The sequence below is a fragment of the Vipera ursinii genome (genome assembly GCF_947247035.1).
Source record: "Vipera ursinii genome assembly, chromosome: 4".
Lineage (NCBI taxonomy): Eukaryota > Metazoa > Chordata > Lepidosauria > Squamata > Viperidae > Vipera > Vipera ursinii.
The window spans coordinates 85,979,025-86,004,660 of NC_139514.1; the positions used below are offsets into that span (position 1 = coordinate 85,979,025).

The following is a 25,636-nucleotide window of genomic DNA, read 5'->3' on the forward strand; positions in this document are numbered from 1 at the left end:
CAAATTCCGATCCTGAATACTCCTTTTTATGATTGAATACATAATGATTTTACTTTGCCAGTCAAAATCAACAAATTAAGATCTCCATAGTAAATTTTACACATTTCATCTTATGGCATCACTATAACACAACTAGGGAAATGTTAGGTGAAGAAAACTTCATTGAGGAGTTTAGCATACGCTTATTCTGACTTTTGTATTTTAATAGAGACTATAAGGAAAAATGGGCCTCTTTAAGGTGGAAAGCTATATGAGGATCCCTCCATTAAGTGCGGGAAATGCCTCAAGCCAACACTGATCCAAAAAATAATGGCTCTGAGAGATGGGCAGTCTCTAAGTTTGATAGAATAAAAAATAAGTAAGGAAATGAGTACTTAAATAAATATACAATTCACTAGGTGGTGTGGTGGCTCAGAGTTAAGATGCTGAGTTTGTTGGCTGGAAAAGCAGCAGCCCGGGTTTGAGACCCAAGCTCCATGTGATGGGGTAAGCTCCCGCCTTCACCCCAGCTCCTGCCAACCTAGCTGTTCAAATGCATACAAATGCAAGTAGATAAATAGGTACCACTTCAATGGGAAGGTAACAGTGCTCTATGACCACATGACTGCAGAAATGTCTGTGGACAGCCCTGGTTCAATGACCTTGAAATGGAAATGAGCATCACCCCTATAGCTGGCAATGACTAGCAGAGTCAGTAGACTCCTACCTTTACTGTCCAAAGCTTGCAAAGTAGAAAGGACTCAAACTTTGCATATGGGAAGGTGAGGAAGCAAAATAGATTCTTCACACATTACAGATGTTTAAAGCCCCTATTTCTCTTTTCAAAACTATTGAAATGCCTCCCAAAATACTTCTGGGCACAACTCACTTTGCAGTCAACAAGCTACATAAATCCTGCGTTGCCCATATGCAAATGGCATATACCCGCAACAGGTAATTTAAGGTATGTGTGTTGCTTTTATCTTGGCACTATGAAAGCCATATTTGTGTGAGATACCAGGACATTTTTTACAAATTATGAAGACATGTTGGTTTTAAATTATCAGCTAGCTAATGCTATCATTTTTAACTTTTGTTGGTCACCATGAGAACTCACCAATGTAGAATGGAGGGATATAAGTCAATCAGTCGATTGATCAATCAATCGACCAAATAAATATAAACTACCGTTTAAAATTCACAGTATTGTTAATATTCTCTGTGGCTTGTTCAGACTTAAATAATAGCAAAAATATAATATTGGATATGAAGGAAAAACTTAGATCTCTTCTTCCTGAAGCAAAGAAGTTCTGAAAAGAAGCAAGGGTCTCATGCAGTAGTTTAATTGTCAGACCCTCAATGTATTTCTTTCTTATGCTTTTATTTTCGGGTTCTGCCATTCTATTGGGGAGGGGATGCTAGTGCTGGGAAAGGGGGGTAGGAATAACTTAGGAGTCTTCTGCAATGTACTTCCATTGCTTTGTTCTATCCTCTTTGAAGTATCTCACTTGGGGTGTGAAAGGAATGTACCTCCAGCGATCTGCCTTAACTCCAGTTGGATGGGAAGAAGCCACAGAGAAACCTGATAGCCCTGAGAACGGCATCTTATTGGTTCTTTCCCGCAACAATTTAACACCTATGTATTGGTTCATTTCAAACCAGCCTGCTGGACATTGGGGGTGGGGTTTGAAAGGGCTCTTTTCATGTAATTTTTTGTGCAGGAAATCCTCAGATCCTGCCTTACTATCCTGCTATCAGTACTTTCCAATAAACGTTCCTGTTGGGATAATGCAAGTTTCAAGAGTTGTGCTTTTTTGAGAGGCTTAACTGAGGCAGTTCCTTACATTAATATTTACGTGCAGAACCATAATTGCCAGCAGTATTCTTACTATGTTGTATGTTGGTCTGAGATAATGAAATGAAGTAAATTATCTAATGATTGCTGGAAAGTTACAGATCTTAGCTTTTTTCTATTTTTTTTCATAAAGCTTATTTCTAAATTGTTTAAAAGATAAATCTGTAGCTATGGAAAAACTAAATCTGTAATATAAATTTAAATAAAATGCAACATATGTAAAATATGTTATTGGATGTTTGATTAATAGCAGTTAGAGATATTAATATACCAATCATTATACCACTCATTACATCTAGGTTTGCAATTTATATCCAGTTTTAGAATTTATTATTACAATAGATCTTGTGAGATTCATATTTATAAAAATCCAAAAGTATTCAAAACATCTTAAGCAATAAATTAGTATGATATGTCTCCAGACTTTTTTAACATCTGCAGCTTTTTTTCTAATATTCAAAAGTAAGTCTGCTCCAGTTAAGATGAAACCACATTCAAAACTTTACACAAAAATATTATTAAATAAATACATGATAACATGGTATATAACACTCTTTGTTTTGAATTAAATATGAAAAAGCTGAATTCATACTTAAAAATTCAATTACGTTTTACTAGGAACTGCTTTGAAATATTCCTCCAAAGTAATAGTTGTAACTCTTCCATACCAGTCCTGTAGCCATATATGTTCAATATTCATTTTCATAAAGAACCATTCATAATTGCGAGGCCATTTTCTCATTATTGGGTGCCTGGAAAAAGAACCAAAGAGCCAGAAATGATTGGGTTACATTATTTTATAGATTTGTCTATGAAATTAATATTTTTAAGATCAGTTCAGTATTATATTTAGAAAATATAGCAATTAACATTTAAACAGTGATTGTTTGAACTGCAAGATTTGTCAAATGTTATTGGCTAATCATTGCAAAATGCCTCTTGAAAATGTATCCTTTTTGCTTTTCATTTTATTCATATATCCATACATATATATCCATAAATTATGTCATGACTTGGAAAGAATGGAGAGAAGGAACTCAAAACAATTATTCTAGTTCTATTATAATATGGGATGCATGCAAAGCAAAAAAAAAAAACAAACCAGAAGTAATGTATGTCACAGGGAAATTCAATCTTTGGATTTTTTAATTTTCATAATCTTAAAACTGAGCTATTCCAGAGTAAGAAAAATCCATTTAATTTGATCAGTTACTTTGTTATCTATTATTTCTTCATGCTGAACTTGGATATTACTCAGTTAACAGTGATATCATTAGAATTGAGCCTTTGACCAAAAGGAATTTAAAAGAACTTAATAATGGCTGGAATGAATGTTTGCCTTCAATTACAGGTAATCTTTCACTTGCAACCATTTGTTTAGTGACTGTTCAAAATTACAGTGATGCTGAATCATGTGGTCCTCACACTTATGACCTTTGCAGCATCTCCGTGGTCACATGATTAAAATTCAGGCACTTGACAATTGGCATGTGTTTACAACGGTTATAGCATTGAGGGCCACATGTTTGCCATTTGAGACCTTCCCAGAGCACTTCCCACAAGCAAAGTCAATGAGAGAAGCCAGATTCACTTAATAATTGGGTGATTCATTTTAAAAACCCACAATGATTTGCTTAACAACTGTGGCAAAAAGCTCATAAAATTGGGTGCAACCCAATTAACAATTGCCTTGCTTAGCAATTGTTATGGTCTCAGTTATGGTCATAAGTTAAGGACTACCTGTACAATCTGATTAGTAAGTAATTTCTTCCAAAGACTTTCTGGTATTCAGGAAAACAGTGCTTACATTTCCCAATAATACTTCAAATACTCATTTTATATTCTCTCCACCTCTTCCCACCAGACACACTTCAGAGGATAATAGTAGATTCATACAGACCTAGAAAACAGAGCTTGCTTGACAGATTCCAGTTCTTCTGGAGGCACTGTAACCATCTTTCCAATAAAAGTTAGCCTGGTACACCTTGGATCATTGGGATCAACAATTGTTTTTCTATAAGCATAGACATGTATAATAATTAATATCCAAATAAACCCAAAACAGAATCATTATTTAGTTAATAAAGACCTTTTCATAAGAAAGACATGTTTGCTTACAAATGCATTTATTTGCTTAATTCTAGGTGCTCACATTATAAATACAGTGGGACAAAAAAGTATTTAGTCAGCCACCAATTGTGCCAGTTCTCCCACTTAAAAAGATGAGAGAGGCCTGTAATTTTCATCATAGGTATACCTCAACTATGAGAGACAAAATGGGGGGAAAGAATCCAGGAAATCACATTGTAGGATTTCTAATTAATTAATTTGTACATTCCTCGGTAAAATAAGTATTTGGTCACCTACAAACAAGCAAGATTTCTGGCTCTCACAGACCTGTAACTACTTCTTTAAGAGGCTCCTCTGTCCTCCACTCGTTACCTGTATGAATGGCACCTGGTTGAACTTGTTATCAGTATAAAAGACACCAGTCCACAACCTCAAACAGTCACACTCCAAACTCCACTATGGCCAAGACCAAAGAGCTGTCGAAGGACACCAGAAACAAAATTGTAGACCTGCACCATGCTGGGAAGACTGAATTTGCAATAGGCAAGCAGCTTGGTGTGAAGAAATCAACTGTGGGAGCAATTATTAGAAAATGAAAGACATACAAGACCACTGATAATCTCCCTCGTTCTGGGGCTCCACGCAAGATCTCACCCTGTGGGGTCAAAATGATCACAAGAACGGTGAGCAAAAATCCCAGAACCACACGGGGGGACCTAGTGAATGACCTGCAGAGAGCTGGGACCAAAGTAACAAAAGCTACCATCAGTAACACACTACGCCGCCAGGGACTCAAATCCTGCAGTGCCAGACGTGTCCCCTTGCTTAAGCCAGTACATGTCCGGGCCTGTCTGAAGTTTGCTAGAGAGCATTTGGATGATCAAAACAGGATTGGGAGAATGTCATATGGTCAGATGAAACCAAAGTAGAACTTTTTGGTAAAAACTCAACTTGTTTTTGGAGGAGAAAGAATGCTGAGTTGCATCCAAAGAACACCATACCTACTGTGAAGCATTGGGGTGGAAACATCATGCTTTGGGGCTATTTTTGTGCAAAGGGACCAGGACGACTGATCCGTGTAAAGGAAAGAATGAATGGGGCCATGTATTGTGAGATTTTGAGTGAAAACCTCCTTCCATCAGCAAAGGCATTGAAGATGAAACGTGGCTGGGTCTTTCAGCATGACAATGATCCCAAACACACCGCCCGGGCAACGAAGGAGTGGCTTCATAAGAAGCATTTCAAGGTCCTGGAGTGGCCTAGCCAGTCTCCAGATCTCAACCCCATAGAAAACCTTTGGAGGGAGTTGAAAGTCTGTGTTGCTCAGCGACAGCCCCAAAACATCACTGCTCTAGAGGAGATCTGCATGGAGGAATGGGCCAAAATACCAGCAACAGTGTGTGCAAAACTTGTGAAGACTTACAGAAAACGTTTGACCTCTGTCATTGCCAACAAAGGGTATATAACAAAGTATTGAGATGAACTTTTCTTACTGACCAAATATTTATTTTCCACCATAATTTGCAAATAAATTCATTAGAAATCCTACAATGTGATTTCCTGGATTCTTTCCCCCCATTTTGTCTCTCATAGTTGAGGTATACCTACTGTATGATGAAAATTACAGGCCTCTCTCATCTTTTTAAGTGGGAGAACTGGCACAATTGGTGGCTGACTAAATACTTTTTTGTCCCACTGTATTTTATTTTGAATTTTGTATAATATTAGGACTTCTTTTTGTCCCAATCTATGTAACAGTAACATTTATGTATGAAGATAGTTTCAAAGGATCAGCTCAAACTCAATTTTATTTTTCAAGTATTGTTGTTTCAGAGTCCTTTGGTGAGTCCTGTTGCAACCAGAAACTAGACATTTCCAGGCAGAAATGGATGCTGCTCCCAAAGTTTTATCTTTGACTCAACTGTGTCTGATGAATTGGAAAGTTTCCAGGATTTTCTTTAATTTTTTTTGAGACATTACTGCTTGCTTGCAGACAGTTCTCCGTTCCTCCTGCCGAAGTTTGGGGAGGTTTGGGCGCCTCCCCAAACCTCCCCAGGTCTCCGTTCCTCCGCGCAGACCTGTCGACGTTTGGGGAGGTTTGGGCGCCTCCCCAAACCTCCCCAGGTCTCCGTTCCTCCTGCCGAAGTTTGGGGAGGTTTGGGCGCCTCCCCAAACCTCCCCAGGTCTCCGTTCCTCCGCGCAGACCTGCCGACGTTTGGGGAGGTTTGGGCGCCTCCCCAAACGTCGGCAGGTCTGCGTGACGTTTGGGGAGGTTTGGGGAGGCGCCCAAACCTCCCCAAACTTCGGCAGGAGGAACGGAGACCTGGGGAGGTTTCCCCTTGACATAAACTTTTACTTTGCTTGTGAATACCAAATAGTCTGAAATCCTTCAAAGTGAAGCGCTGTCTTGTATAACTAGGTAAGATCTATATGCAAATAATATGTTCTCCAGGGATGGAGTGAAAAAGGAAATTGTGTTTGTAGAGCATTCTTAATGTGTACTTTGTCATATGTTCCATTTCTAGGCAAGGTGCTTCTATTTTTGCCACCAATTTACTAGTTTGTGAAATGGATGCTTTATGACCAGCCATGTTCACTATAGTAGGCATTCAACAAATGGGTACCTGTCTGGGACCATATTCTTCTTAGCTAGTAAAAATTCCAGACATTCTCCTTATTGGAAGAGATGGAAATCCTATGAAATGGTTCCTAGAGGAAAGATGCATTTGTGAAGCTCTCTTCCAGGTGAAAGCTTATAGATTTTTCCTTTCTTCCCAGTTCCTTTCTACGTATATACTTGAGTATAAGCCGACTCGAGTATAAGCCGAGACCCCCAATTTCACCCCCAAAAACTGGGAAAAGTTGTTGACTCGAGTATAAGCCGATCCACCGTTCTGCAAGCCTCCGCCGCCGGCGGAGGCTGGATCCGCCATTTTGCAAGCCTGAATACACAGGAATACCCTGTGTGGCCGCGGCTCTCGGGGAAGCCCTGGCTGTCCGCTTCCTCACTCCACGCTGCCATTCGGGGCCCGCGCATTCCCCGGGCAAATCGCGGCGCCCAGCAGGTGAGGAAACACGCCTGTTCCAGTCGCCCCCCCTTCCCTCAGGAGACGCGAAGCAAGTGACCGCCCGGAGCTTACCGAGGACTTGCGCGCGGTCTCCGTTCCTCCTGCCGACGTTTGGGGAGGTTTGGGCGCCTCCCCAAACGTCGGCAGGTCTCCGTTCCTCCGCGCAGACCTGCCGACGTTTGGGGAGGTTTGGGCGCCTCCCCAAACCTCCCCAAACGTCGGCAGGTCTCCGTTCCTCCTGCCGATGTTTGGGGAGGTTTGGGCGCCTCCCCAAACGTCGGCAGGTCTGCGCGATGTTTGGGGAGGTTTGGGGAGGCGCCCAAACCTCCCCAAACGTCGGCAGGTCTGTGCGGAGGAACGGAGACCTGCCGAGGTTTGGGGAGGCGCCCAAACCTCCCCAAACGTCGGCAGGTCTGTGCGGAGGAACGGAGACCTGGGGAGGTTTGGGGAGGCGCCCAAACCTCCCCAAACGTCGGCAGGAGGAACGGAGACCTGGGGAGGTTTGGGGAGGCGCCCAAACCTCCCCAAACGTCAGCAGGTCTGCGCGGAGGAACGGAGACCTGGGGAGGTTTGGGGAGGCACCCAAACCTCCCCAAACGTCGGCAGGAGGAACGGAGACCTGGGGAGTTTTGGGGAGGTGCCCAAACCTCCCCAAACGCCGGCAGGTCTGCACGGTGGAACGGAGACCTGGGGAGGTTTGGGGAGGCGCCCAAACCTCCCCAAACGTCGGCAGGTCTGCGCGGAGGAACGGAGACCTGGGGAGGTTTGGGGAGGTGCCCAAACCTCCCCAAACGTCGGCAGGAGGAACGGAGACCTGCCGACGTTTGGGGAGGTTTGGGGAGGTGCCCAAACCTCCCCAAACGTCGGCAGGTCTGCGCGGAGGAACGGAGACCTGGGGAGGCGCCCAAACCTCCCCAAACGTCGGCAGGAGGAACGGAGACCTGGGGAGGTTTGGGGAGGCGCCCAAACCTCCCCAAACGTCGGCAGGTCTGCGCGGAGGAACGGAGACCTGGGGAGGCGCCCAAACCTCCCCAAACGTCGGCAGGTCTGCGCGGAGGAACGGAGACCTGGGGAGGTTTGGGGAGGTGCCCAAACCTCCCCAAACGTCGGCAGGAGGAACGGAGACCTGGGGAGGTTTGGGGAGGTGCCCAAACCTCCCCAAACGTCGGCAGGTCTGCGCGGAGGAACGGAGACCTGGGGAGGTTTGGGGAGGCGCCCAAACCTCCCCAAACGTCGGCAGGAGGAACGGAGACCTGCCGACGTTTGGGGAGGTTTGGGGAGATGCGCGCGCACCTCCCCAAACCTCCCCAAACTTCGGCAGGTCTCGGACGGCGGTGGCTTGGGAGAGGTGCGTGCGATCCCGGAAGCACCAAAGCCTCGGCCGCGCACAAGTCCTGGGTAAGTTTTTTTGTTGACTGGAGTATAAGCCGAAGTGGAATTTTTCAGCCCAAAAAGTGGGCTGAAAAATTCGGCTTATACTCAAGTATATACGGTATATACTTCAACAGAACAATTTGGTAAAAAATAGCAGATAGATTTACAGATAAGCAGGAAATGAATACAGAAAAAACTCCAATGTTTTCATAATTAATATCACAATATTTTTGGTAAGGGCTGAGGACAGGTTACAATGGTAAGGAAGGAAAAATATAGTTCTGAAGAACAGGGTTATTCTAATATTTTTTTTAATGTGCTTATCATGCAGGGAGATTTGGCTCAATAAAAACTGAACTGTCACTACATAACGTTATTGATAGAAATAATCTATATTCTACATAATGTAAATTAATAGAAATAGACTAATATAATTAACCAGTGGAACAACCTGCCTCCAGAAGCTGTGAATGCTCCAACACTGGATGTTTTTAAGAAGAGACTGGACAGCCATTTGTCCAAAATGGTATAGGGTTTCCTGCCTGAGCAGGGGGTTGGACTAGATGACCTCCAAGGTCCCTTCCAACTTTTTTTTTAAATTATTATTATTATTATTATTAAACTTTTAGGCTGATATTTGAAAATATTTTTATTTACTATAAGCACAATATACTCAATCATCTCAAAACAAAATATATGTATACAATAAATGGATTGTAGATTATAAGGACACAAAGTCTTATGTAATTCCAAGTGAATCATATGCTGATAATTTTTTCATCCCACCTACTTTTTGTTTGTTTTTTCACTCAACAGAAATTCCCAGTTAAAAATGGCTGAGAGACAAGCAACCTGCTTATTAAAATATATGTCTCTAACAATGCTGCCAGCATCACATCTATGGGAGTAACCATTTTATCTGCTCTGTATCTAATCATTCGCAGTGTCAAGAAAAATAAAGAATTATACTGATGCACTACGGCAAACTTCAAACTTCAAGAGTGATGCTCATCCAACAAGTTGTTTCATGATAAGCTTCACCTAGTGTACAGCTTTTTTAAAAAACAAAAACAAAACACATATATGTTTCAGACAATGAACCACTTGGACTCTCAGCTGTGGCTGATAAAAATATAATAAATACATACAGAAGCAAACACAAATTCAACTCTGTGGAGTTGAATTCTGAGCACAACCTTCTTAATGCACAATGAAAGTATATCTCATGTTTATTTGCTAGAAGTCATAACAGCTAAATTTAAATATTTCTACCAAGTAGACATTAGATATTGATGCTTAGGATTAAACAAAGCAAGCAGAATTATGGTCAGTGACAAAGATTGGTAGTCCCATAATGAAAAAATAAAATAAAATATGATGGTGTTGTTCTTTCAGTAAATAATTTGGCTATTAAAAAAGGGAATATATTTTAAACAATGTTATAGGATTAGAGCCGCGTAACAGAGTGAGCGCCTGTTACTCGTCCCAGCTTCTGCCAACCTAGCAGTTCGAAAGCACGTAAAAATGCAAGTAGAAAAATAGGGACCACTACAGTGGGAAGGTAACAGCGTTCCGTGTGCCTTTGGCGTCTAGTCATGCTGGCCACATGACCATGGAGATGTCCTCAGACAAGTGCTGGCTCTTCAGCTTTGAAACGGAAATGAGCACCGGCCCCTAGAGTTGGAAATGACTAGCACACATGTGCGGGGGAACCCTTACCTTTACCTTTAAGAGACTCAAGTTTGAGTTCCATCTCCTGCTGATTGCATCCATGCAGAGTTGTTTGCCAATTTTATAAAGTAAAACAGGTTTGACTCTGCCTTCTTCCAGAAAATATTTTTTTGACTTCTCAGTTTTGCTTTCTGTCCTGAAATTCCTCTGTGCTCCCTTATCCAACTATTAACCAGATGTGATGTTGCTTAGTTTCGAACACTTCTTGGAAGCACTGTCCCCTGCTGAGGTGAATATGTTAATAGAACTGCAAACTGTTCTCCTATTACATTTCCACTCCCCATCAAGATGTACATACCTAAGACAGGTTTTTGTTAAAATAAAAAATCCTATAGGCCTTTCCTGTTCCTCAGAGCAGCAGTCCCCAACCTTTCTGTCTCTGCAAACTGACAGCAGTGGTTGTAGGGGGGAGAGGGGATGAGTTCACGCCCACTGCTTGGATAAATGGAGCTTTGTGTGCTTGCTGACTTGCCCGCTGCTTGCTCAGCCCAGTTCCCAATGGGTACTGGGCCGTGGACAAGGAGTTGGGGACCCCCCCACTTTAGAGTACAAATGCAATATTAAACTGCTCAGCATTCTGTCATAACCCCAAACATAAACCATCTGAGATGGCAAATTGTTTTTCTAGCTTTATTTATTCCTTATGCTATTATATTAGCTGTACATTATTGGTAGTAAAAGTCAATCTAAGGTAGTATTTTGAACTTCAAGCTCAGCTACTGTCAGTTGTTTAAATGGATCAAAATGGAGCCCATTAGTCCTATAAATTAGACTACCATCATTTTGCCTGGATCACAGTTCTTGCACCCTGCTTGGTCATTGCCTGCCTGTTTGTCTGACTAGAATTTGTTTAAAATTTTCAAATTTATCTGTTATATCACACACTCAGGAAAAAGTATATGTGTTCTTCATTTAAGAAGTCAGCTTTGTACTTGGCAAAGGTATAGTTTTCTGTGTTAATGAATGTTTAAGAATCTGTGAAACTGCATAAATGAATAAGTGGACTGTAGATAATTATTTCTAAAGCGACTGAATTGGAAAACTTATATTGTCATTTGCTTCTGTTTTGGAAAATATAACTATGACTTGCTATCCTAGATATATAACTAAAAAGGAATTTTCTGATTTTGTTTCTTTCCTGTCTTTGGATTATATTTTGGACTTGATGGCTTTCCAGAACAACCACTTTCAACAGTGCTGAAAGACTATGCATACGTCTCTCAAAGGAAATAAGGAGTAACAACACATTTTTGTGCTGCAATTGCTATTTGGAAAGACCCTAAAAGGTTTTTGTTCTAAAAATGAGCCACTTTTGTCTAGTGATTAAGGCAGAGGTCCCCAACCTTTTGAGCACCAGGGACTGGTTCCTTGGAGAGAGGTTTTTCTGCAGACTGGAGGTGACATGGTTTCATGTACTGCCTGCATCCCGCGGATGGAGTTTTGCTTGTTTGCGCAGACCGGTTTCTAGCATGCCGCTGCCCGGTACCGGTCCACAGACCACAGGTTGAGGACCCCTGCATTAAGGCACCCAGTTAGCAAGCAGGAGTCTGTGAGTTCTAGTCCCATCTTAGCCATGAGAGCCAGCTTGGGCTGGTCACTGTCTCAACCCAACCCACTTCACAGGGTTGTTGTGGAGAAATTAAGGGGAGGAAGGAGTATTTGGAGATATTCACCTCCTGAAGTTATTTGTAAAAATAATAAAGGTGGGATACAAATAAATAAATAATTATGCAGTAAAAGTTTCCAAAATTATTGTACCTGCAAAAATCTCCTTCTGCCTCAGGTAATGTCAGTGAAGCAGCTGAGTTTTTCACCAGGTCACCTACAGTTTTATCCTTTGGAGTCATGTAAAAGTAAGGAATCCCAGTGCTGTTGTCTGTGGGGCCATCACTGATAGATAAACAAGTCCCAAATGGTGTCCCTTGGATCTGAAAAATTCCAAATGATTAGCTCTTATAAAGCACCTTTGTTGCAAATATTTTTGAAGCAAGTTTAAAATCTAGATATTGGAATTTCTTACTTTGAACTCTGTTGGATATCAGAAGAGATTTGCAATTGATCACATTTAATCTGAAACAGTAAGAAAGAAATAGAAAAGGTATCTATTGAAGAGAAAGGGAGTTTTATTCTCGTACTCATAGATACTTTTTTTGGTATTTTTTTGTTCAGTATTTCAGATCAAATTTAGTATTTTTATCACACACCATTTAGAAACTAATAAAAAGGAATAGTTGTAGTGCAGAAATAATAAAGACTTCCTTCATAAAATATATTACTGCATACCTTTCTAGTATTTGTGATAATTTTATAAAGTTATATTGTTTGGGGAACAATAATTCTATGCAGAGAGCTAAATATTTCTAACAGAATTTTAAGCAATTTAGTGAAACTGCATTTTTGTTTATTCACCTACTTTTGTTTATCAGTGTTATACCCCATTTATTCACTGCAAGTTGAATAAAGCAGAATGCCATAAAAGCAGGGCTTTTTTTGTCATAGAACGCCCAGAATGGAGTTCCGGCACCTTTTTTGGATGGAACTTTGTAGGGTAGGCAAGGCAGATTGTATGACGTGTGTGAGTTCCGGCACCTTTTTTTTTTTTAACAAAAAAAGCACTGCATAAAAGTAATTAAAATCAAATGTTTTAAACAAGAATATAAAGGCAACTGCAGATACAAATGCCTTATGTGTGTCATATATGAAGAGCTACTTATAACAAGATCTGAAAGTGATAGTTTACCTTGATCTTTAAGCATGGATGGCAAAATATTTAATGCAAGATTTTTTAAATGTTACTTTTCAAGATGAAACGTTCCCTTAAATTGAGCTCGATCTTTGGTGTATGTATGCATATCTCTAAGTACAGTTTTTCCCCTCCTTGGTGGTTGTGCTAACAATAATGCAGTGCAGTGGCCCCCAACCTTTGGGGCACCAGGGACTGGTTCCGTAGAGAGAGGTTTTTCCATGGATTGGAAAGGGCATGGTTTCAGATACTGCTTGCATCCCATGGATAGGACTTCACTTGTTTGTGTGGCCCAGTTTCTAGCATGCTGTGGCCCGGTGCTGGTCCACGGACTGGGGGTTGGGAACCCCTGGAATAATGGATTGCTATTATCTCTTTTTATATTATTTTTTGGACTTCCAGATAAGATTTCTTGGTGATCTACCAACCAAATACTAATTACTATAGTTGCAGTCTTATTTCACCTTCTGAGTTAGCCATCCTGGAGGAAGCTGAGTATCTGGATCCGTACCAATCGGGTTTCAGACCCGGATATAGCACGGAGACGGCATTGGTCGCACTGGTGAATGATTTCTGGCGGGCCCGAGATAGAGGTTATTCCTCTGTCCTGGTGCTATTAGATCTCTCAGCGGCTTTTGATACCATCGACCATGGTATCTTACTGCGTCGTCTTGAGGGGTTGGGAGTGGGAGGCACCGTTCTGCGGTGGTTCTCCTCCTACCTCTCGGACCGTTCGCAGACGGTGTTAGCAGGGAGGCAGAGGTCAAGCCCTAGGCCCCTTAGTTGTGGAGTGCCTCAGGGATCGGTGCTCTCGCCCTTCCTGTTCAACATCTATATGAAGCCGCTGGGAGAGATCATCCGTGGCTTTGGGGTGAAATATCATCAATATGCTGATGATACCCAACTATTCATCTCCACCCCGAACCAACCCAGTGATGCCCTCGATGTGATGTCCCGTTGCCTGGAAGCGGTACAGATTTGGATGGGAAAGAACAGGCTTCGACCCAACCCGGCCAAGACTGAGTGGCTCTACCTACCGTCATCTCGTTTAGTCCAAGAGGTTCCATCTTTGACTATAGGAGGAGAGATGTTACCTCCCATTGATAGAGCACGCAATCTGGGCGTCCTCCTAGATTCACGACTCAGTTTTGAAGATCATATTGGAGTCGTGGCCAGGGGGGCATTTGCCCAGATTCGCCTAATATACCAATTGCGCCCCTTTCTGGACCGAGATGCCCTACGTACAGTCACCCACGCACTCGTTACCTCCCGTATAGACTACTGTAATGCCCTCTACATGGGGCTGCCCTTGAAGACCACCCGGAGGCTTCAGCTGGTGCAGAGTGCAGCTGCACGGGTAGTGATGGGAGCACCCCGATACTCCCATATTACACCCCTCCTACGTGAGCTGCATTGGCTACCGGTTGCCCTCCGGGTGAGATTTAAGGTGCTGGTACTTACCTTTAAAGCCCTAAATGGCTTAGGCCTGGGATACTTGCAGGACCATCTGCTGCCAGGAACGAATTCCCATCGCCCAGTACGCTCACACAGAGAAGGCCTCCTCAGGGTACCATCAGCTAGGCACTGTCGGCTGGCGATCCCCAGGGGGAGGGCCTTCTCTGTGGGAGCGCCAGTCCTATGGAATCAGCTCCCCCCTGAGCTTCGAATGGCCCAAAATCTCCAGTCCTTTCGCCGCGGCCTCAAAACACTCCTTTTCCACCTGGCTGACCTGGACTGACAGGCATTTTAATTATATTTACAATTTTTAATTTATTTTTAATTTTTAATTTTAATTTATTGCACAGATGATTTTAATTTTATTTTTATCTTAATTTCTGTACTTATTATATGTTTTGTTGTTAGCCGCCCTGAGTCCTTTGGGAGATAGGGCGGGATATAAATCCCATTAATAAATAAAATAAATAAATAAATCTGCTGTGACTTCAATCTGCTAGAAAGACAATCAAATTAGGATTTATTTTGGCATGTATAAAGTTGTGCTGTAAGAATGTTAGAGTCAGCTGCAATGTCCTCCAGTTCTGCATGAATTTTAACAATATTGTTGTATATAACAAAGATGTTAATTGGGGTAGTGCACCACTTCAGTTTAAATTTTAAAAGGTGCTTCAGAGAATAGGGAGGTAATACATGTTATTTTTCTCCAGATTGCACATTGCAATGTAATGGTAACTAATGAATTTAAATTTGAGGACAAAGTAAATTGCTTATGAATTGCACAAACAAAATGCTGACTTGAGGTGTGCCCAGGAGAAATCCTAACTTTTCCTTTTCTCCTGTCAAGTATAATCCCTATTTTTCCCCAGGCTGTATCCAAAAATGCTGCTACAGTTCTCTTAATTTTGTCCTAACTTGCTCTTTATAGTTTTAATAGAGAACTGGAGAAACTGGTCTTCAATGTTATATATGTTTGAATTACAACTCTCAATAGGCTTCAACCAAAATAAGAATTGATGGAAGTTGTAGTTCAACCTGAACAATATTTGGAGACCTAAGGATCCCATCCCTACTTTAAAAAATGATGACAGGTAGTCCTCAACTTTCAACCACAACTGAGCCCAAAATTTCCATTGCTAATTATTTTTTTAATAATTATTTTAACTTATTTTTGCTTCATTTCATGACCTTTCTTGATACAGATGTTAAGTGAATATTGCAGTTGTTAAGTTAGTAACATGGTCTTTAAGTGAATCTGGCTTTCCCATTGACTTTGCTTGCCAGAAGCAAAAGGTGACTACATGACTCTGGAACACTGCAACTATCATAAATAGGAATCAGTTGCCAAGTGTCTAAATGTTAATCATGTGACCATGGGGATATTACAATGGTCATAAGTATGAAAAACAGTCATGTCACTTTTAGTGCCATTGTAACTTCAAACAGTCACTAAATGAACTGTTGTAATTCTAGGACTACCTGAATCTAATCACTTTTATGTTATTAATACTTGAGGTTAGTTGGGAACAAAAAACATTAATATTCCCATTATTTTTACATTTCTAAATGAAAAGATTATAAATACATTAAAGCAAAATTGCTGTTGAGTCAGTCTGACTACTGAGAACTTTGTGGGCCCATCCATATAGTTTTTAAGGCAGTAATGAAGTGAGCTGCCACTGCCTTCTTCTTGGAGATTTTTCAGTTTCTCAATGTACCCTATTAGCCTGGATTTCCTGGGATCAATAAAGTCCAAGTACTATCCTGCCTAGCTTTTCATGATCAGCTCAGGTGAGCTGGTTGGTGACACCTGCTCAGATACCTTCATGGAATTAGATAAATTATAGGTTGTTGTAGCTGTTGTCCCTTAAATCTCTGTAGCATATTATACTTTGCTTAATTTCTTTAGATCCTCAAACTTCGTGTAATCTCTTACTTTCTTCTTAAGTTAAAATTTATCCAGGTCATCTCTTTCTTAGCATTAATTTCTGTGAGGCAACTTATGAATCATATACTTTTTGCTGCATTATTAAAATAGTTAAAAATGAGCGAGATGGCAGAACTGGTAAATGACTTCATAATTGGCTGATTGATCCTATCCAGAGAATACTCATAAATGATTCTGTGTCAACTTGCAAAACAGTATCAAATAAAGGGCCTTATGCTATTCAACATTTTAATTAATAATCTGGGTGAAGAATTGAGGGGACAATTATCTGATATGTAGATGCCCGGACAAAATCGCTCGGATTCGGACCGGTCTGGACTCTGACTGGGCAGAGTCTGACGATCAGGACACGGGCGGTCTTGTCAATATTATCTGGGAGGAGTTTGATTCTGTGACTCCGGAGGAAGTGGACAGGATTATGGGGAGGTTGAGCTCCACCACATGTTTATTGGACCCGTGCCCTTCCTGGCTGGTTTATGCGGTTCGGGAGGGGACACGAGGCTGGTTCCAGGCGGTTATATCTGCCTCTTTGAGTGAGGGCAGTTTCCCCGCCGTCTTGAAGGAGGCGGTGGTGAGACCTCTCCTCAAGAAGCCTGCCTTGGACCCAGCTGTGTTAAATAACTTTCGTCCGGTGTCCAACCTTCGCTTTCTTGAGAAGGTTGTTGAGAGTGTGGTGGCGCATCAGCTCCCTCTGGTCCTGGATGAAGCGGATTATCTAGACCCGTACCAATCGGGTTTCAGGCCCGGGTACAGCACGGAGACAGCATTGGTCGCTCTGGTGAATGATCTCTGGAGGGACCGGAACAGGGGACATTCCTCAGTCCTAGTCCTATTAGACCTCTCAGCGGCGTTCGATACCATCGACCATGGTATCCTGCTGCGGCGTCTCAGGGGATTGGGAGTGGGAGGCACAGTCTTTCAGTGGTTCTCCTTCTATCTCCTGGGACGTTCGCAGTCAGTGTTGGCAGGGGGGCAGAGGTCGACCTCGAGGCCTCTCGTTTGTGGAGTTCCTCAGGGGTCAGTCCTCTCGCCTCTCCTGTTCAAGATCTATATGAAACCGCTTGGTGAGATCATTCGTGGTTTTGAAGTTGAGTATCATCAGTACGCTGATGATACCCAGCTTTTTATTTTGACCCCAAACCACCCCAGTGATGCCCTCGACGTGATGTCCCATTGCCTGGAAGCGGTTCGGGTCTGGATGGGGAGGAACAGACTTCAACTCAACCCTGACAAGACTGAGTGGCTTTGCATCCCGGCATCCCGGGATATTCAGAATATCCCATCTCTTTCTATGGGGGGTGAGCTATTACCCCCCATAGATAGGGCTCGCAACTTGGGAGTCCTAGATTCACAGCTTACTTTGGAAGATCACATAGTGGCTATGACTAGGGGGGCCTTCGCTCAGGTTCGCCTGGTGCGCCAGTTGCGGCCCTATCTAGACCGGGATGCCCTGCGTACAGTCACTCATGCGCTCGTGACCTCTCGTTTAGACTACTGCAACACTCTCTACATGGGGCTGCCCTTGAAGACCACTCGGAGGCTCCAACTGGTACAGAATGCAGCCACAAGAGTTGTGTTGGGAGTCTCCCGATACTCCCATGTTACACCTCTGCTCCGTGAGCTGCATTGGCTCCCAGTTGTCTTCCAGGTGAGGTTCAAGGTGCTGGTATTGACCTACAAAGCCCTACATGGCATGGGTCCGGAATACCTTGGGGAGCACCTGCGGCCGGCATCAACTTCCCTCCGCCCAATACGCTCCCACAGAGAGGGCCTCCTCAGGGTGCCAATGGTCAAAGAATGCCAACTGGTGGCCCCCAGGGGGAGGGTGTTCTCTGTGGGCACGCCGGATTTATGGAACCGTCTTCTGGTTGAGCTCCGGATGGCGCCTGACCTTCGCTCCTTCCGGCGCGATCTAAAGACGTATCTCTTTGAACAAGCTGGCCTGGCCTGATGGGATGGGGTTGGGTTTTTATTACTTTTAAATGTGTTTTAACCTATTGTAAGAGTTGTGGGCATTTTGTTTAATCTTTTTAATTTTTGTATTTTGTCTTTTTAACATGTATTGCCCTGTTCACCGCCCTGAGTCCTTCGGGAGAAGGGCGGTATACAAATACAAATAATAATAATAATAATAATAATAATAATAATAATAATAATAATAATAATAATAATAATAAAAACTAAGTGTAGGGTTTTAATACTTTGGAAGAGATGGGGAAGATTCTAAGTGATCTAAGTAGCCATGATATTTGCCTTGGAAAACCAGTATACGAAAGCATTTTCATATACTTCATACATTTAAAAGTAGGATAAGATAAAGATCAGAATTATATGCACCAGAGACAAATTCCTTGTGTGTACAATCACACTTGGCCAAGAAAGAATTCTATTCTAACTACATTAGAAGCAAAGTTATAACCAGTAGCCAGCACGGGGTTGTCAAAAATAGATCATGCTGGCTTCCGGTTTTGATGTCGTGGTGGAATATTCGATTTCGCCCTCTTGGGGACCCTATAGAGGTGACAAGCAAGGAGGGGACCCTCGTTGATCATGGGAGGGTGGTGGCCCTTCTGTTTGATCCAAGGAAGCCTTCCAAACCGGTGGGGGAAAGACTGGCTACATGAATGTAAGCTGCTGACAACAGAAGAGAATAAGCACTAACAAGCAACCTTTCAGCAACTAGGATGAATCTGGGTGAGACTCTATCCTCTCTTTATGACTCTAAGACTTCTTTCTGGAAAGAACTGCCCAAAGCACCCTCCCTGAAGAGAGAGGGAAGGGGAATTTCCACCCCATTCCCTCAGGAAAAGAAAAGTGATGAACTAATTACTTGGGGGAAACAGAGAAAATTACAAGATTAATTTGGAATTAATAACATATATGGCTTTAAAATTTGGGGAGTAAAAGTGTTTTTGAGACTTTTTTAAAAAAAGATTTGAAAAGCTTGTAATATAAGTTTGGATTTAAAAAGCTGGAAAACAGCACTAATGACATCTAGTGGTGAATTACGGCACTACAATTTCTTATGCCTAAAGGAAACTTGGCTTGAAGCCCAGATTTAGATAAGACTTTTGTTGTCTGTCCTTGGAAACTGGCTTTTGAAGACTGCAGCTGGGAAAAGGAGGAAAAAAATTTTTGGGCTGCTTATCAGTGTGGCAGACATGATGAACTATTTTGAAACTAGCCTGCCTGAACTACAAATATAAATATTAACTGACTTTCAGAGCTGTGTAGTGGAACTATTTCCCTGCAGGAGAAACACACTTCATTGCTTGAGATGGTGGAATATTTTGGATTACAAATCTTTGATTGATGAACAATTTTTATTATAAAGACCACCTACAAAAAATGAAATGGATGTCCCATACTCAGCTTTAAATGGTAAAAAACCATCTCTAACACCTGGTCCCAAAGTCTTCAGTTTGATATACCACCAAGAAAATATGGATGAAGATCAGAAAGAAATTCTCTCCATGTTGAAATTAATACAAGAGACTATTGCTTTAGCTTGTGATGAGACTAGAAATAACACAAAGGAAATAAAAGAACAATTTTCTAATCTAAATTTACAAACCCAGAACATGACTACAAAGAAGGAACTAGCTACTCAGAAAATAGAAGGAAAACTAGAGGAAGCAGATCCAAAGATGGAGATCCTAAAGGAAAGAATTAACCAACAGATTCAGACAACTGAAGAACTAGAAGACAGAGTGATAATATTAGAAATGGAAAAGACATCTTGCCAATCAAGAATTCAGGACACGTTTGAGGAAAAGGAAGAACTGATTGAATGGAAGATAGAGCTGTTAGAAGAACTGTGGGAATTGGAGAAGGAGGGAGGTTGTGTAATGAATATCAATGGGTTTGTTCTTCCAAAAATACTTTCACCAAATGGTCTTTCTTATTCCAAACAATATACACAAAAGGAAGAAAGAGTAAGACTGAAGAAAATAGAAGTTTTGATCCATTAGATGGGATATTTTATTATTAACTAGATGTTTGAATATGGTGGAGACTAGATAATTGCTAGAAATAGAAGTATTATCATAACTAGAAAGATAAGATTTGTAATTAGAATATTAGATTTTGGTATGAGAAGGGTAGCAGGAAAATGCTAAGAAGTTTGAATAAGGAAAACTTTTGGTTACCCAAATATAACTTACTTTGAAATTATAAACAGTAGAGATATTTTGAACACTGACGGGAAATTAAAATAATAATAAAAAAGCGAAAACAGGATACTGATTGAACATATGGATATTAGGCGCAAATGCAATTAGATATGTTTTGGTTAGAAAAGTTACCTAAAACTGACATTATTGATATTATGAGAAAAATATAACAAAGATGTTGATATGCAATTATATATTTATTAATAACAATAAGAATTGTATTTGTCTAGTGTGGGAAAGCAGGTACTACTGGAAGAAGAGAGGAAACATTTGATGGTGTAATATTGGATCTAGATTGAAGAAGTTAATATATCCCACTGAATTACCAATGGACCTAGACAACACGTTGTCTATTAAGTATTTGATTGTAAAACTAGAAAATTAATAAAATATTTATATAAAAAAATGATCATGCCAAACCAATTTTATTTCATTCTTTGATAAAGTGACTAAATTAGTAGACCAGCAAAATGCTGTGGACATAGTACACTTAGACTTCATTAAGGTATTTGACAAAGTAGACCACAACCTGCTGCTTAGTAAGCTAGAAAAAGGTGGAATAGACAACAATGCCATCAACTGGATCTGTAGCTGGCTGACAAACCATACTCAGCGAATAGTCCTCAATGGTACTACATCCACATGATGAGAAGTAAGCAGTAGGGTACCACCAGGCTCTGTCTTAGGCCCAGTACTCTTTAATATCTTCATTAATGACTTAGATGAGGGAATTGAAGGGGAGATTTGAACAATGGGCCCTATCCAACAAAATGAGTTTGAATATGGAGAAAAGCAAAGTTTTACATTTAGGCAGGAAAAATCAAAGGTTTAAGTACAGATTAGGCAAGACCTGGCTCAAAAACAGCAACTGTGAGAAGGACCTTGGAGACCTACTGGACGATCACTTGACTATGAGCAATTAGTGTGCAGCAGCAGCCAAAAAAGCTAATACAATCCTGTATAAACAGAGGGATAAAATTAAGATCACACAAAGTATTAGTATCGCTTTATAAAACCCTAGTAAGTCCACACCTGGAATACTGCAACCAATTCTGGTCACCATACTACAAAAAAGATGTTGAGACCTTGGAAAAAGTTCAGAGAAGAGCAAATAAAATGATCAAAGGCCTAGAGACTAAAACATATGAAGAACTGCTGCAGGACTTGGGTTTGGCTAGTCTAAAGAAAAGAAGAAACAGAGACGATATGATAGCAGTATTCCAGTATTTGAGGGGCTGCCACAAAGAAGAGGGTCGTGTTATTCTCCAAAGCACCAGAGGGCAGGACAAAAAACAATGTTGGAAGCTGATCAAAGAGAGAAGCAACCTGGAATTAAAGAGAAACTTCCTGACAGTAAGGACAATTAACCTGTGGAACAGCTTGCCTTTAGAAATTGTGGGCGCTCCATCACTGGAGATTTTTAAGAAGAGACTAGACAGTAATTTGTCTGAAATGGTATAGGTTCTCCTGCTCGAGCAGAGGGCTAGACTAGAAGACCTCCAAGGTCCCTTCCACTATTCTATTCTATTCTATTCTATTCTATTCTATTCTATTCTATTCTATTCTATTCTATTCTATTCTATTTTCAAGTATGCCCAATATCTATGTAAAAATAAAGTGCATGTTTTAAAAAATGACATATATTGGGAAATGAAGTCACAATTGACTCCTCTTTCACAATTCCATTACAGGAAGTATCTTGACCATCATAGAGATGTGATATTTGATCTCAGAATTAAATGTGTAACTTTATTGAAATCCTATATCTATATCATTGGATTTTGTGTGTTCCAATCAAGTTTTGACTCCTACAGGTTTCTTAACAAGATTTCAGGAGTGGTTTGCCATTGGTTTCTTCTAGGGCAGAGAAAAAGAATGTCTGGTCCAGCGTCACTCAGATGCCTTTACACCAGAGGTGGGACATGTCTTTAGGTCTTTAACCTGGTGCCTTATAAGCACTACACCAAACTGAATCTCTTTGTTAAAATAATAATATATAAAAGGCTGTTCTGGAAAGTTCTTACATATGCCTAGCTTCCAAGTTATAAGAAGAGTAAATATGCAAACACACATTTCATTGTTGGAGCAGCAATTCTTAAACATGCATTTTAAATTATTTCAGATTTGGCTCCTACCCCTTTATCGCAGGCAATTTGAAATTAGTATATTACAAGCATCTTCTGGCACCATTGTTAGTGGACCAGAAATATCAAGGTTCTTTAAGTAATGAAAGGAAAATACATTTCAATTTTAGTGTTGTAGTAGTAACTGTTAATATTTTGGTCCCCATATTTAAATAGTAAAAAAACAAAGACCAAATCTGAATCTATTATAATTGGAATAATTATTGGACAATTATTGGAAATTGGACGTATTCTTCCTCTAATTGATTTGGTTTGGATCTTATTTTATTTTTATTTTTTTGCAGGTGTCAGTAAAGAGGCAAAATCGTCCTCCTGTTTTCACGAAGGGGGAAGGAAGCCCATTAAGCCATCTCATTCAAGCCACTACTCAACTGTGGATTTGTCCCCAAATGAAAACCGCGTTGTTCAGCAGAGCCAGTGCGTGGCTGGACAGAGCTGAATGGCAGCAACAAAGGCTCGAAAAGAGGAAGACGGTAGCGCTGTTGCAGAGCAGCGTTCGGAGGGAGAAAAACGCAAACGCCTCCTTTCCCGCCTGCTACCAGAGAGGCGGCTTAAGGTGGTGGTACCTTTTCTTGGCTTGATATCGTGGCCAAGAAGCCCCAGCCGTGGCGATGCATCATTAACCGGGCCGTTCTGGCTGCTTGCTCCAGAGGAAGCGCTGGGCTGTCTGCTCCTTTGGAGCTCTCCCTCCGGTAAGAAAACATCCGCGACGGTGAAGAGATTTGCTTCGATCTTCCCGTTCCCGGCCTGGTCCGCATCTCCTCTTCTTCTTTGTACACCGAGGCCGGGTAGCTCTGTTTCCAAATGCTGCTGGTGTCTTCAAGGAGGGCGGGGAGAGCCTCTTCGTTGGAGGAGCTGTCCAGCTCTTCTTCCACCTCGTTGGGCACAGACCAGGAGACCGAATTCACGATCACGTACCCGCAAGCCGGAGTCGGGGCCAAGCTGCCCCAGAGGGCCCAGGAAAGCCAGGAGACGCATAGAGCTCTTCTCCGCAGCTTGATCTCCGAGCGGGACCCGGACATTTTGGGCCAAGTCTCTGAGGCTACACGCTGAGCTTGGCAATTGAGTGCAAAGATGCCGGAAGGTTTTGGCTGTGGGAGCGGCGCCTCCCTGTGGCCAGTATTCGCGGAACTCCGAGCCGTGACGACGGTTTTTTTTCGTCTGCCTGCCTCCGCTGCATTTTCGTTTCCTTGATTCAATGTTATCCTTTGGTTAAGGAGCCTTGTGGAGTAATCGGTAATATTTCCCCCCTGATATTATCAGCACATCGATATCTGATGCTTTTAAAAAAGGTTTACCACGAACGTACCTAATATAGGTATTTTTAATTGATTATGTGCAGTCAAGACAGCATCCAGTATTACTAACCACATAATTGGTGCAAGTATCAGATTTTATCTGGACTCTCTCTTCTGTTTTGAGGAGAAGCATGAAGGTTCCTCTATGCCAGGGTTTTCCAAACTGTGAGATGTACCTCTCTTGTGGTGGTGCAGAGTCCAAAGGCAATGTAAAGAACCTTCTATAGATAGTCTTTGGTTAATGACCATTTGTTCAGTGACAGTTCTGAGTAGGAAACTTATGACTGGTCCTCAAAATTGTGACTGTTACAGCATTCAGTGACCACACAATCATCATTTGCACCTTCTTTGTTAGCTGCCTACAAACGATATCAATGGAGTTGCACATGGCACACACATGATGTCACGTGTAATGACTGCATGGGAGTCACCCAACAATGACGACCAGATTGCTGGGTTTGCTACCTTAAGTCACTTAGTGATGGTTCCTGGTCCAGTCATTAACCAAGGGAAACTTATAATTACATTCTTACAATAAATGCACCTTTCCTAAAGTTTCAGTGTTCACGTGTTCACTTTGGTGTTTTGATTTTTAAGGGAGAAATGTACATTAAGATTACACTAAAGGAGCTGTGATGGCAAAATATTTAGGAGCCCCTGCCCTATGTATGTAAAAAATGATAAATATAGCTGCCTGTGTGAATGAAGCCAGAGATTAATTTTAGTTATTGACCAAAACACTCAGCTGAAGCCAAATTGCACAGTATTATCCCATATTCTAACATAGGATGATAAATAAATCCTCTTATCTAACATGTCATTCATGTGCAATATAAGACTGTGATGACAACATCATTTGATTTTTTTTGCAGGACCTTTGCAAGAGTTCCTAATGGTGTAATTGCACTGAGATATCCTGTAGAAACATGTTAAAATGTTAATACCACAGGTACCTTTGGCAAGAGAAGACAATCTGAGGAAGAGAGTCTAAGACAAACACATTTCATGTTTCCAATCTGTAAACTGCACTGCAATTAATAAGGCTGAGCAGCAATCTAGATTCAAAGAGAAAAAGATTATTCAAATCACCTGTGGACATTTAGGTGTGTCTTAGGTGGGAACTTCTGGAACAATCTGTACTTTCTCTTGCCAGGGGTGATCCCAGGAAAAGATGTTTAATTGTGGGTGCCATAAGATGCTCCAAATAATTTTTCCCTACCTAATCTGTATTGCTCTACCACTGACTGATGAACATCAAAGGCCCTGCTCTGATTGGATGGATAAAGGGGCAGGAGTTTTTAAAAGTTGGTATGAACTTTATGAAATGCCTTATAGGAAAAACTTCCTCCCTTGAACCCAATTTAGTTGAGCAGCTCAAGAATGCTTTTCATGCTCTTCCTTTTAATTCTTTAAAGTTACATTAATGTAAGTGACCCAGAGTCTTTTTGGAATGGAGTGGATAGAATATAGGAAAAAAAATATCTGGAAAATTGAGATGGAAGTAAATTTGTTTCAAGAATGAATATTTTATCAGAAATAGGCTATTATTTAATGATGTACTAAGATTGTTTTTATTTTTTTTAATGTGCTTTAAATCTGATTTCAAGGATGCCTGATACCTGTGTCACTGTTTCTATTCCAGCTCAGTCTGTTTGAAACTTTTTCATCTAATGAATTCCCAGCATGATATCTTTTATTGAATTTCTTTGGGGAGAATTTCTGTAAGATGTTATTAATGATGTTAAAAGCAGTGTTCCCTTTGATGACTACTACTACTACTACTACTACTACTACTACTA

At 41.3% G+C, this 25,636-nt stretch overlaps 1 protein-coding gene across 1 annotated transcript; it reads right to left on the reverse strand.

Moving 5' to 3' along the window:
- Positions 1-2,438: 2,438 nt before the first annotated feature.
- CREG2 (cellular repressor of E1A stimulated genes 2) lies at positions 2,439-23,755 on the reverse strand (the record flags this gene model as incomplete). Its single annotated transcript, XM_083363026.1, has 4 exons — positions 23,106-23,755; positions 11,836-12,005; positions 3,735-3,848; positions 2,439-2,586 (listed from the first exon to the last, which is right to left on the reverse strand). Exons 1-4 carry the CDS (start codon positions 23,559-23,561, stop codon positions 2,439-2,441), a joined length of 888 nt encoding a protein of 295 aa, XP_083219152.1. The 5' UTR covers positions 23,562-23,755.
- Between the last annotated feature and the right edge of the window lie 1,881 nt (positions 23,756-25,636).